Source organism: Arvicanthis niloticus, chromosome 5 (assembly GCF_011762505.2).
Source record: "Arvicanthis niloticus isolate mArvNil1 chromosome 5, mArvNil1.pat.X, whole genome shotgun sequence".
Lineage (NCBI taxonomy): Eukaryota > Metazoa > Chordata > Mammalia > Rodentia > Muridae > Arvicanthis > Arvicanthis niloticus.
The window spans coordinates 17,126,921-17,139,350 of NC_047662.1; the positions used below are offsets into that span (position 1 = coordinate 17,126,921).

The 12,430-nt window shown below is 49.1% G+C and overlaps 1 protein-coding gene across 2 annotated transcripts in view; it reads left to right on the forward strand.

Moving 5' to 3' along the window:
- Alpl (alkaline phosphatase, biomineralization associated) overlaps positions 1-12,430 on the forward strand; it is a 52,321-nt gene that overhangs the window by 29,649 nt on the left and 10,242 nt on the right. For both annotated transcript variants that reach the window (XM_034503300.2, XM_076933928.1), the window contains exons 2-6: positions 5,822-5,971; positions 8,869-8,988; positions 9,337-9,452; positions 10,413-10,587; positions 11,685-11,860. In XM_034503300.2, the coding sequence (XP_034359191.1) occupies positions 5,911-5,971; positions 8,869-8,988; positions 9,337-9,452; positions 10,413-10,587; positions 11,685-11,860 (648 nt within the window). In that variant the 5' untranslated portion in view covers positions 5,822-5,910. The remainder of the gene's footprint in view (positions 1-5,821; positions 5,972-8,868; positions 8,989-9,336; positions 9,453-10,412; positions 10,588-11,684; positions 11,861-12,430) is intronic.

The window sequence follows — 12,430 nt, forward strand, 5'->3', positions numbered from 1 at the left end:
GGCCATCATGTCCAGTCTCATCAAGGTTGTAACAGCCGCCGGACACCCTTGATCCCAAATGTTTTACCTCTAGCCAAGACCTGCCAGTCTCAACTCCAGCTGTCTGTCTTTCCCAATGACACCTCAAACCGATCGCATCAGATCCAAGACCCTGAGTCGTCCCCAACAAAATCCACTCCACCTCACTCTTCCAAATGTCACCTCGGTGCTGACAGATGAATTCTTTTACCCTACAATGAGAAACAGGGAAGAAATGTTTGTTTTTGTCTTTTCTATTCCTCCTCACACTAGAAGTACCTACTGATCAGTGGAGCGAAGCAAGGAGGGAAGACAGTGGGAAAAGTCACAGGCTTAGAAAGGAAAGAGTTAAACTTCTTAAAAAGTCGTTACATTTTATTTACTGTGTTATGTGCTCCTATCTCCTCTCTCTCTCTCTCTCTCTCTCTCTCTCTCTCTCTCTCTCTCTCTCTCTCTCTCTCTGTGCGACCTTGAGTGTACTCATCCTCGTGCCAAGGTCAGAGGAACCTTTCAGATATCAGTTCTCTTTCTTCCATCCTGTGGTTCCCTGGGATCGAACTCGGGTCATCAGGCTTTGGCAGCAAGTGCCTTTACCGTCAGAATTGTCTTGCTACCCCTTAAACTCTTAGTAAATTACATGTGTGTCTACATAGAAAATGCCAAGGAATCCCCACATGTACACACATGATTTAGAATTTAAGTGAGTTCAGCATGTAAGGTCAAAATGTAAAAACAAACAAACAAACAAAAAACCATGGTATTTCTTTACAGTAGCATTAAAGAAACCGAGGCATGTATGGTAACACCCCTCCAGACACCCCCACCCCATGAGAGAAAAACATAGCTATAAATGTCACAAAACCTGTCTAAGTTCTATCTGCTGATCAGTCAAAGTACCAGGAGAGCAGAGAGCTACTGAGCTCACGAGCAGAGTCCGCACTGCACAGATAGCGACTCTTCCCGCTAATCAATGGCTTTCTTTATGGCGGTTGGTTTTTCTGAGACAAGAGTCCTGGAACTTACTCTGTAGACCAGGCTAGCCTCAAACTCATAGATCCACCTGTCTCTGCCTCCCAAGTGCTGATATTAAAGGTGTGCACCACCACTGCCATGCTAACTTTCTTTTTTTCTTTTCTTTTTCTTTCTTTTTTCTTTTTTGCTAACTTTCTTTATATAAAGATTTTATTTTATGCGTTTGAGTGCTTCCGTTTGTGCATCACGTTTGTCTGGTGTCCTTAGAGTTGCAGATGGTTGTGAGCTGCCATGTGGGTGCTGGGGATTGAACTCAGGTCCTCTGCAAGAGCAGCCAGTGCTCTTAACCACCGAGCCATCTCTCAGGCCCTTATATTAATTTAAACTTATTTATATTGATTTTGTACGTGAGACATCGTAGGTACGCACATGTCACAGTGCTTGTGTGAGATCAGGGGACAACTTGCAGGTTTTTCTCTCTCCCACCATGTGGGTTCCAGGTACTGAATGAACTCAGGTCATCAGGTGTGGTGGCAAGTACCTTTATCTGCTGAGGTCTCATTTGATCTCAGTGCCGGTCACATGATGCTAGAGGACCAATCAGGGAAGCTGGATTTAGCAGTGGAGACTGCTTGCTTACAAGGAGACCATACAGGCTTAGGTGGCAAGGCGGGCCTCCCCTAATCATGGCAGCACTGGAGGACTCTATTCTTGTGTCAGACTTCAAAGCCTTTGCTCTACACTTGAGGAAATGGAGGGGTTGGGGTTACCATAGTAATCTTGCTGTTATTTCTAGAATCAAAAAAGCTTTGTGGTCAAGGTTCAGCTTTGCCACCTGCTTGTTCGTACGCACAGGCTAATTATGTCTCCTCTCTACACCGTGGTCTTCTCGTCAGTCGTGAGAGACAGTTGTTTCCTCTTTCCTTGCTGCAGAAGTTATTAGCAAGAACCCCAGTGGAAATCCCATACCGGACAGTCTCAGGTTGACAGCAGCTCTGACCTTAGAGACAGCAACACACATGCAGAGAATTCTCCATACCGTAAAGCGAGAGACCATTCCATTTTCAAGCTAAGCCCACAGGCAGAGCTAGCACCTCAACAGTAAACAGATGGCTCCTGCACCTCAGAAGTCCCACTGACACCGTTGTCCTGTCTTATTCCGCTCTCTCTGTACCTAGTACCCAAACAAAGGGGCGCTGCAACTTGCGTGGCTGTGCCATTGGCGTCCATGTGTGCCCATGGTTCCGGCTTTCCTGGCTCAGCCACACGTGGGGAGGGGCACGTGAGGTACTGTCAACCATGAGTTCTCAACAGTGTGTGCTGGGATGGAGACAGGAAACAACAGTCGCTGTGGAGTCAAAGGGGCCCCGTGGCAGCCGGGTGGTGCTTAGCTGCGGTGGGTGATGCCAAGTGCCCAAAGTTGTATCTGGGGACACTCTTCTGATGATGAATGACCACCCCAGCCCCCCATTGGAGCACAGATAAGCGAGGGGGAAACCTTAGACCATCAGTTCTCAACCTGTGGGTCTGGGCCCCTTTGGGGATCATGTATCAGACATCCTGCATATCAGAGACTTACATTACATTCATAACAGTAGACATTTACAGTTATGAAATAGCAACAAATGATTTTATGATTGGGGTCCTCACAGCATGAAGGACTGTATTAGGGGTCTCAGTTTTAGGAAGGTTGAGAACCGTTGGTGTGGAGGTGGCTAGTGTAGTGGCTGGGATGGACCAGGAAAGAGTTATTTTGAAAACAGGAAAGTGGGTACCAACCATTGAGGCAGTGTGAAGTTGCAGGAAATGTGTTAACGTTCATCTGAAAGAGGTGACTTTATATTTTATAACTATTTACTGTGAATAATATTATAGTGCAGTCATAGTTTGTTTCAATCAGCTTCATGACTTTCTGATGTTAGGATGTGCTATGAAACTATTTGGCATCTACAGTAGAATAAAAAATGCAGACAACGGGTTAGTGATGGTGTATACCTTGGATCTCAGCACTTGGGAGACAGAGGCAGGTGGATCTCTGAGTTCGAGGCCAGCCTGGTCTACAGAGTGAGTTCTAGGACAGCCAGGGCTACAGGGAGAAACTGTCTCAAAAAAACAAAAACAAAAAATTAGAATTGTTTTCCTCAGTGGGCAAAGCTCACGCTGTAGAATGGGTGAGGACAAAAGCCTGGGCACCTAGCATCCAGTGGGGAACATGAAAAGCCATACGTGGTGGTGCATGCTTATAGCCCTAGTAATGATGGGGAGCGTGGAGACAGGAGGATTCCTGGGGCTTGCCACCCAGACAGTCTAATACGACTTTTAGTTGAGAGACCCCTCCGGGAAACCATTATGGAGAGCAGTGGACGGGCTCACTCAGCATTGACCTCTGGCCTCCATAGATAGCAATCTGTATACGTGTGCATATGAACACACGCATATGGTATGCACACAATGTTTTCACTGTGTGTGCTTATGTGGGGGTGGTGGGTGGGGACCGCGGGTGGTGTGCCATTTTACCTGTCTGGAGGTCAAAGAACAATTTTCAGGAGTTGGGTTCTCTCCTTCCACTATGTGGGCCCTGGGGATCGAACCCGGGGCCATCAGCAATCTTGGCAGCAAGCACTTTTACCTACTGAGCTACCTACCTCCCTGGCCAGAAAAAAAAAAAAATTGTTTTTTAAGTTTAGCAATCACCTGAAATAGACCTCAGAGTTCGGTGCAGTTAGACACTAGATGGAAGACATTTCCTCCCAATCTCTACCCACCCTTCCTTCACCCAGAGCCTTACCTTTAAAGTTCCTTATTCTGGTGGTAAATTGGTGGCTTCTCTGTCCTTCCTCACAGTGGAATTTCTGTAATTTCTGTTTCCCATAACAAATGGGGTAAGCACATCCTGGCTTGTACTGACCTGGTCCCATTATTTCTAACGAAACTCTTGATATTGAAAACCCGCATCTCCTTCCCTAACATCCGACCCAGACGTTTGGGCATCCTGAAGCTAGCTGCCTGTCGCCCTGTCCCGTGACAACATGACAACATGAGCCCAGTTAAAAACAGGCTTAAGCTGTTCATACACTGATTTTAGACAACTTGGAAACAAATTTATAAGAGGAAATAATTATTCCTGGTCTTGCCACCCAGAGCAAACCACCAATTAATGTTTGTTCTGTTTCCTTCAGTCGTTTAAAAAAAAAAAAAAAAAAAAAGATTCCTTCTTTGAAAAATATTTTTCAAGTAGGCTGAAGGTATATATCTCAGCTGTATGAAGGCCCTGGGTTTGATCCCCAGCATGGAGGTTGGGGGAGCAAAGTATTCTTCAAATGTGTTGTTGTTGTTGTTTTGTGTGTATGAGTTCAGGAGAGCCATGGCAAATGCAGGAAGGAAGGGCAGGGAACGATGTGAGAATTGATTCCTTCCTTCTACCTTGTGGGGTTTTTTTTTGTTTGTTTGTTTTTGTTTTGGGGTTTTTTGGTTTTTTTTTTTTTTTTTTTTTTTTTTTTTTTTTTTTTTTTTGGTTTTTCGAGACAGGGTTTCTCTGTGTAGCCCTGGCTGTCCTGGAACTCACTCTGTAGACCAGGCTGGCCTCGAACTCAGAAATCCTCCTGCCTCTGCCTCCCATCCGCCTGCCTCTGCCTCCCAAGCGCTGGGATTAAAGGCATGTGCCACCACTGCCCGGCTACCTTGTGGGTTCTGTTCAGGGCATTGAACCACTTCATCAGGCTTGAGCCAGGTGCCTTTACCCTCCGAGTCACCTCCACAGTCCCAGGGGACAACTTTCAAAGTCAGTTCCCTTCTTCCGCCATAGGTTCCAGGCATCAAGTTTAGCATGTGCTTTTAATGGCTAAGCTATCCCTCAGCTCCAAGGCAGAATGTCTCAACAGATACGCCATTGTAGAAGGTGTACACACGGCCGAGGAGCCCATGGGAAGATGCTTAGCATGTTGGTCATTAGCATGTTGGTCATTAGCATGTTGGTCATTAGGGAGGATATGCAAGCCCAGATCAAGGCATCTGAGCCAAAGTTGTCTAGCTTGTGTGAGGTTTGGTCCCAGCATTGACCAAAACAACAACATCAAAACAAAGAAACAGAACAAAAACAAACAAAAATGAAAATAATTTTGGGAAAATTAAGTGAAGATCATTAAAAAAAAAAAAAAATCAAAAGAAGTCAGTTGCTGAGGCATTGCCTGGTGATACCAGCATGGGAAGGACATGGGCAGGAGGGTCAGGAGTTCAAGGTTATCCTCAGCCAGTCTGGGCTACATAGATACTTCTGTTTATAATCGCTTACCAAAAACTGGCGAGTTGTTGAAGAGAATGGGGTAAATATTGGTGTCCTGGGTACAAATATCCTTGTGAAGAAACTCAGGCTTTTATCCCTGCCTTGTGAGGCACAGGGGTGGGTCAGAAGGCTGTGGACTTAGTTGTCGGCTTTACTTCTTGGTGTGTCATCTATTGAGTGAGCAGCAGGCAGACATCACCTGAGAGCTTTCAGAATTACAAGAGACTCTGGGCTGGTTCTAGGGCTAGCTGGATCACGGCCCTCCGAGAGACCCCCAACTCTGACCTCTGTCAAAAGTATAGCATGAGAAGCCTGTCTCAGGGCAGGCAGGTCGGGCACCCAGCAAATGGGGTGGTATCTGTTTGCAATATAGATTCATTTATGCTTACACAACTGTGTGCGTGGTTTTCTTCCCAGGGTGGTGACCCAACAACGGCTTTTTGGTACTCAACAAGTTCTTGCCGAAAGAATCAAGGAACAAAGACAGGAAAGAAGAAACTGCCCCAGGGGTGCACCCACACACCTTTTTTCTTCTTTTCTAACTTCTAGGATTGGAACGTCAATTAACGACTGACACTGCCTACCCCCCTCTTCCCACCCATCTGGGCTCCAGTGAGGGACGGATCTCGGGGTACACCATGATCTCACCATTTTTAGTACTGGCCATCGGCACCTGCCTTACCAACTCTTTTGTGCCAGGTAGGGATGCGGGACTCAGGTGGAAGGAGAGGGTGGGCAAGGTCAGATGAGAGTGTGGTCTGGGTTCAAGGTCATGGACCCATCCAAAGTATTGAAGAGCTGGAAGCCAGGTGCTCAAAGCAAGATCCCTTTGCTCTGTTTAGAATTGGTCTTCAGTGGGAAGAGTTAAATGCATGAGTGAGTGTATGTGCATGCATGTGTGTGTGTGTGTGTGTGTGTGTGTGTGTGTGTGTGTGTGCATGTGCCAGATCCCCTGGAGCTGGAGTTGAAGGCTCTTGTAAGCCACCCCACATGGGTGCTGGGAACCTAGCTCCGGTCCTCTGTAAGAGCAACACGCATTCTTAATTGCTGGTCCATGTTTCTATTGGGAATGTCTTTGTTTTACTCACAGAAGCAGCTCTACAATGTTTTACTGCATTTAACCCTTTCTGTGCCTCAGGTCACTAGTTCTAGACAATATATTCATACACACACACACACACACACACACACACACACACTTGTATTTGTGAAGCTACCACTCAGATCAGAAGGACATTCCTAGGCACAGGACAGGCCAGCTTCTCAGTGCCTTTGCCAACAACCCCATCCTGGTGCCAAGTGTCATTCAGTTATGTTCTGGAACCATGGGAGTGGATTTGTGATTTAGGTACTAATCAGTACCTTAGGACATAATGTCACATCCTGGGCATTGGTCCCTGCCGTTTTTCCCCTGAAATAATGGTCTTCTGGTATTTAGTCGTCCAAACCATTATTGCTTAATATTGTCAGGTAAGGAGGTCGGTTTGGTACTGACTCAGCCCTTCTTAGGAACAGACTCCGGATCCTCATCAGAGTCTCTGGCCGAGACCAGTTAGAATGGAGGCAGAGCGGTATTGAGAAAGATCATGGACAGGGGGCAGACTGGCGTCAGTCAGGCCTGGTGTCTGCCTGACTGCTGGGGGTAATGGGCATGTGGTTAGGACGGGCTGAAGTTCTTCAACCCCCAAGTGGCACTCAAGCAAATGCTCTGTGACCCAGGACATTCTGGTGTGTGCAAAGGAGAGGTTAGATCCAGCCAGGTTTACAGAACCAGTGATTTAAACCATTGACCCAGGGGCTGGGGAGATGAAGGCTCGGTTGGTAAGGATCTGGGTATGTGATAAAGCTAGTTGTAGGGGCGTATTCTTGTAATCTCAGGCCTGTGGGATTGGAGGATTCCTGGGGCTTGCTGTTCAGCATAGCCAAGTCAGTGAGCTCCAGGTCCAGAGACCCCGTCTCAAAAATCAAGTGTGTCTATCTGTTAAAGCCTTTTGACCCTCCATCATTAGCTCCCCCTTCCACTTACCTAGGCCAGAAACTAAAACAAAGAACTTTCCCAATGGACAGAGGTGGACAGCAAGGCCTAGGCCTCCAAGTGCAGGCTGTCCCGGAGGTCTGAGACTATGAGTTTCAGAAGACATTTCCAAAAGGGCGGGGGGGAGGGGAGGACCTGGGTGAAGACAACAGGCAGGTATTTGGGATACAGGATACATGAGAGGAGGGCTGGGGGCCTAGTGGGTCCAAGACTTGAGATGGAGTGTGGTTCCCCTGCCTAGGCTATCTGTAGTGGCCATTGCTTGGTGATTTGAATGTCCTCAGCTCTTCTTAGCCTCTCATTTTTTCTTACTTCCCTTCCGGCTGGAAGGAAGTTTTGCCCCTCATCCAAGATGGCTGAGAAGCCACAGAAGCTTCATGTGTTCAGAACTCTTGGCACAAAGACTGGGGTCCATGCCTGGGACTGAGAGGCTTCTCAGACATTGTCCCGCGGGGCAAGTGTAGATCTGAACAAGCCGGAGCATGTGACCATATCCCTAGCCCGCTGGCATACACTGTGGCCTTGAACTGGACCCTTCACCTCTTCTGACCTCTGTCTCTACCTCACCCTGGCTGAAGAGAGGGGTCTTTGAAGGAGGCATCCATAGGGAGCCTTCAGCATTGGGCTTCCAGTTCTGTGGACGGGTCTATTGCAGCCAAGGAACCACAGAGAGGAAGCCTTGTAAAACGATGGAGACCCTTCGCCAGCTCCAGAGATGGAAATACAGGATTGGAATACAGGGATGGAAAAAGGTGAAAGGGCATCTTTGGGCCCTCTCTGCAAATCTGGTCACTTCCAGAATTAGTGTAGTCCTCAAAAAGACCCATTTGACAGGTGAGGAAACTGAGGCTCGGGGAAGTGATTTACCAAGGCTGTGGATTAATTACTATGTGAGACAGAGACAGGGAGAGGGAAGGAAGTAGAGGAGGAACTCTAGGTCTTATTTTACTCTAAGGTGCTGGCCTGAGTGGGGGCAGTATCCATTAGAGAGAGAGGTGGTGATGGAGCCTCAGCCCATGCCTTCCCAGATACCCCAACAAGGGCACCTGTGTAATACATTCAGCCAAGGGCTAGGCTTGCTTTCAAGCTCTGCCCACAGGGTTCTCACCAGGAAGCCCCTAGCCTGCTGAACCCACTGTAATGAACAAGCCAGATGGAGTTTATCATTGACATAGCTGGATACCTCTAGGGACTTCTGTGAAGAGGTTAAAGATTTCCCTGCTACCTGCTGGCTGGCAATGGCTGCTCACCGCCGGTGAAGGGCAAGGGTGGATTTTGCAGGGAAGTCCAACTCTGCCAAAGTCTGAGTCTGTTCATGCTTTGTGTCTTGGGCAGAGTCACTTGGGGTCTCTGGTCTTTGGTTTCCTGTGTTGCAATGCATGAAGATGCCAGTGTCCTCAGGCTGGCTTACGGGGTTTGTCTGGAACCTGTTCACAAACCTTCACTCCATCCTCTATATTTAGATCATCTCAGCCCCCGGCAATGAACTACTGAGGTGTCTGTAATTCTGGGGATGGGTAGCCCATTCCCCGCCTTGCCAAATAACCATCTGTCTCTGCAGAGAAAGAGAAAGACCCCAGTTACTGGCGACAGCAAGCCCAAGAGACCTTGAAAAATGCCCTGAAACTCCAAAAGCTCAACACCAATGTGGCCAAGAATGTCATCATGTTCCTGGGAGATGGTGAGGCTGGGGGGTGGGGAGGGGGGAGCTGGGGCCCTTGAGGTGAGGGGGAGGGAAGGGGCTTTGGAGCCTGAGGCAATGGGTGGCTAGAAAGTGTGATGCCTGGTATCAGGTGAAAGGAACTTGAGGAAGAGGGCTCTGAGACATAGATTAGGAGAAAGGGGACCAACCTGTCACCCTGAAAATATGAAAGGACAGAGAGACCGTCCAGTGACATTTCATGTCCTTCTGTCTGCTGCCCACTAAACTTGCCCATCTTAGCACTGAAAGGAAGATCTCTGGGAGCCTGGGGAGGCTGACTGAAGGGCCCGAGAGCCTGAGTTCTCTGTCCAACCCCCTCCCCCACAGGTATGGGTGTCTCTACAGTGACAGCTGCCCGTATCCTTAAGGGCCAACTGCACCACAATACAGGCGAGGAGACCCGGCTGGAGATGGACAAGTTCCCCTTTGTGGCCCTCTCTAAGGTGAGCCCTATCCCAGGTCCACTCTCGGCCTGGTGAGCTGCAAGGTCATCAGACCTCTGGGTCCCATGGTCCCACCGTGAAACCAGGAGCCATTCGCAAGGTTGCTGACACTTTTACTTCATCGATGTAGATCCTCTTGTGTGTATAACATACCCAGGAACAAGTATGCACAGTACAGCGTGAAGCTTTCCCAAGCTGCTGGTGTCTGTGCAACCAGCGCCTGGCTGTTGTCACTGAACATCCATGGCTATCCCCTGAGCTATGTCTTGTCCTTGTTTCTTCCTCCACTGACAGCAGCCACTGTCCTGACCCCTACACCATTGATTGCTTGTGCCTGCTCTTGTGTTTTGTGTAAACAGAGGCAGCCCAGTTCTCACCTCCTGGGTTAGATTACCAGTGTGCATAATTTGATACCCTATGTGCTGTGGTTGTTGAGAGGAGGTTTCTGGTGTGTGTGTGTGTGTGTGTGTGTGTGTGTGTGTGTATAAAACAAGCACCTCCTAGCCACCCAGAGTTAAATTCTAGCTTCTTCTGAGGGGCAGACTGTAGTTTCTGGACCTCTGGCGAGCTCTCGGGCTCATGGGGGCCAGGGAGGTAGGCCTGCCTGTGGGATTTCCCTGGGAAGTCTGGCCATAGTGATGACCATTTGCAGGGGCAGCAGAGAAGCCAGGCTGGATTCTCAGGTCCACCTTCCTCTCCCAGTATTCCTTTCCCTCAGGGACATACATTTCTTCTTCTCCCTCTGCTCAGCCCACCCTTGCTGGTTCCATAGTTCCAATACTCAGAGAGAGACTTTGAGTTCTGTCAGGGCGTAGGAAGCAGACAGCTCAATAGGGTGGCCTTGTGGTTCTGGGGGCCCTCCATGGACAGCAGTGTCCCTCATTTCCTGCTCCCTTGATGGAAATGGAGGTGGGGTCACCACGGTGGGCACTCACCCCCTGACTCTCGCTCCTATTACAGACGTACAACACCAATGCTCAGGTTCCCGACAGCGCTGGCACTGCCACTGCCTACTTGTGTGGCGTGAAGGCCAACGAGGGCACCGTGGGAGTGAGTGCGGCCACTGAGCGCACGCGGTGCAACACAACTCAGGGGAATGAGGTCACATCCATCCTACGCTGGGCCAAGGATGCTGGTGAGCCATCACAGGCACCTTCTGTGACTGTCTGGATTGCAGTCTCCTCATTGCACGGCTGGGTGGAATCGGGCTGAGGAGGAGCCAGGGGAATCCTCCTAAACTAAGGAGTCTGTGTCCTGGGTCTGTGCGCTTCACTACAGAGTATGTGACATGAAGCCCGTCGCTGTTTTAAGAGAAGGTTAAAGGACCAAACCAGGGCCAGCCTGCAGAGGTTCGGAGTTGTGCTCCTTTAGAGCCGGAATTAACCGCTCTGTGCTCTCAACAGGTTGTATGCGTGTACCTGCCCAAGAGCTATCTAGATTCGAGTGTAAAAAAACCACACACACACACACACACACCAGTTCATTTTAAATATGCCTTGACTAGCTCAAAGGCTGGGCAGTTCTAACCCTCCCCACAGCTAGCATATACTTCCCTCTAGTATTCCTGGTTCAACACCTTCTAAATTTATGTTTTCTCTTTGCTGCCCTGTCACCTTCGGGGCGGCCCCTCCCATAGGGCCACTTTCCCTTTGCACCTACATTTTGGATGATTTTCCTTCTGCAGCTCTAAATCTGGCCCTCTGAGACAAGGTGATTCTCCTCTTCCTCTCTCACAGTCCCTAGCCCTTGAAATCCCCCAAGTCCCGCCTCAGTCTCCCTGCCCAGCCGTTGGCTGTCGGCTCTTTATTGATTGATCAAAAACCAATTGGGGACAAGGACCTTCAGCGCCTGGAGACACAGATTCCTGATTTTGGGGGAGCCAGATTAAAAGCATTAGAACCAATCCCCAACGCTCCTTCCTTTTGCCTCAGAGACATGGAAGGCAGGTTGACAGAGCCCTTCTCTCCATCCGACGTCCCTTTGGGGCCACCTAGGGTGTCCTATAAGCATAAGCTCCACAAGTCATAGAAGGAGGAGAGGACTCTAGCCCACCCCAGGTACAAGGAAAGGGGTTCTGCTGCATCTGTCTTCCCCTAAACTAGGGAAACTGAGGCCCAGGCAACCAGAGGAACTGATTTATAGGAGACTGTCTATGGCAGGGAAGGAGAGGTAAGTCTGCAGGGACTTCCTTGTCTACAAAGGGGTATTAATCTTTCCTGTCCCACACTACAGGGAAGTCCGTGGGCATCGTGACCACCACTCGAGTGAACCACGCCACACCCAGCGCAGCCTATGCACACTCGGCTGATCGGGACTGGTACTCGGATAACGAGATGCCACCAGAGGCTCTGAGCCAGGGCTGCAAGGACATCGCGTATCAGCTAATGCATAATATCAAGGACATCGATGTGAGTGTGGCAGCAGGCACAGGATGCAGTGGGGTGGGGGGCAGGGAGGTGCTGGTGGGGGCCTCAGCCATGGGATGGCCTGGGAAAGGCCTGGGTACCCCACAGACCTGGGAGAGCTCCCAACCCATTAAGGGATTTGTGGTTGGGACAGGCAGCCACTGTAAGGTTTCTCTGCGGTGGGGCTATGAGGTGAGGTCTCATGTGACTGCCATGCCCGGATTGCCTAAGGATTGTTCCATAAATCAGAACCTGATGGTGCACACCACCTGCACACAGTATACACTGACAGACACATATACACACAGTATACACTGATACACACACACACAGTATACACTGACACATATACAACATACACTGATACACAGCATACACTGACACACACACAATATACACTGACACACACACAGAATACACTGACACAGACATGGTATACACTGATATATACAAACACAGTATACTCTCTCTCTCTCTCTCTCTCTCTCTCTCTCTCACACACACACACACACACACACAGAGCATACAATGGCATTCCCCCACAGTACTCAATGACACCCCTCACACACATTC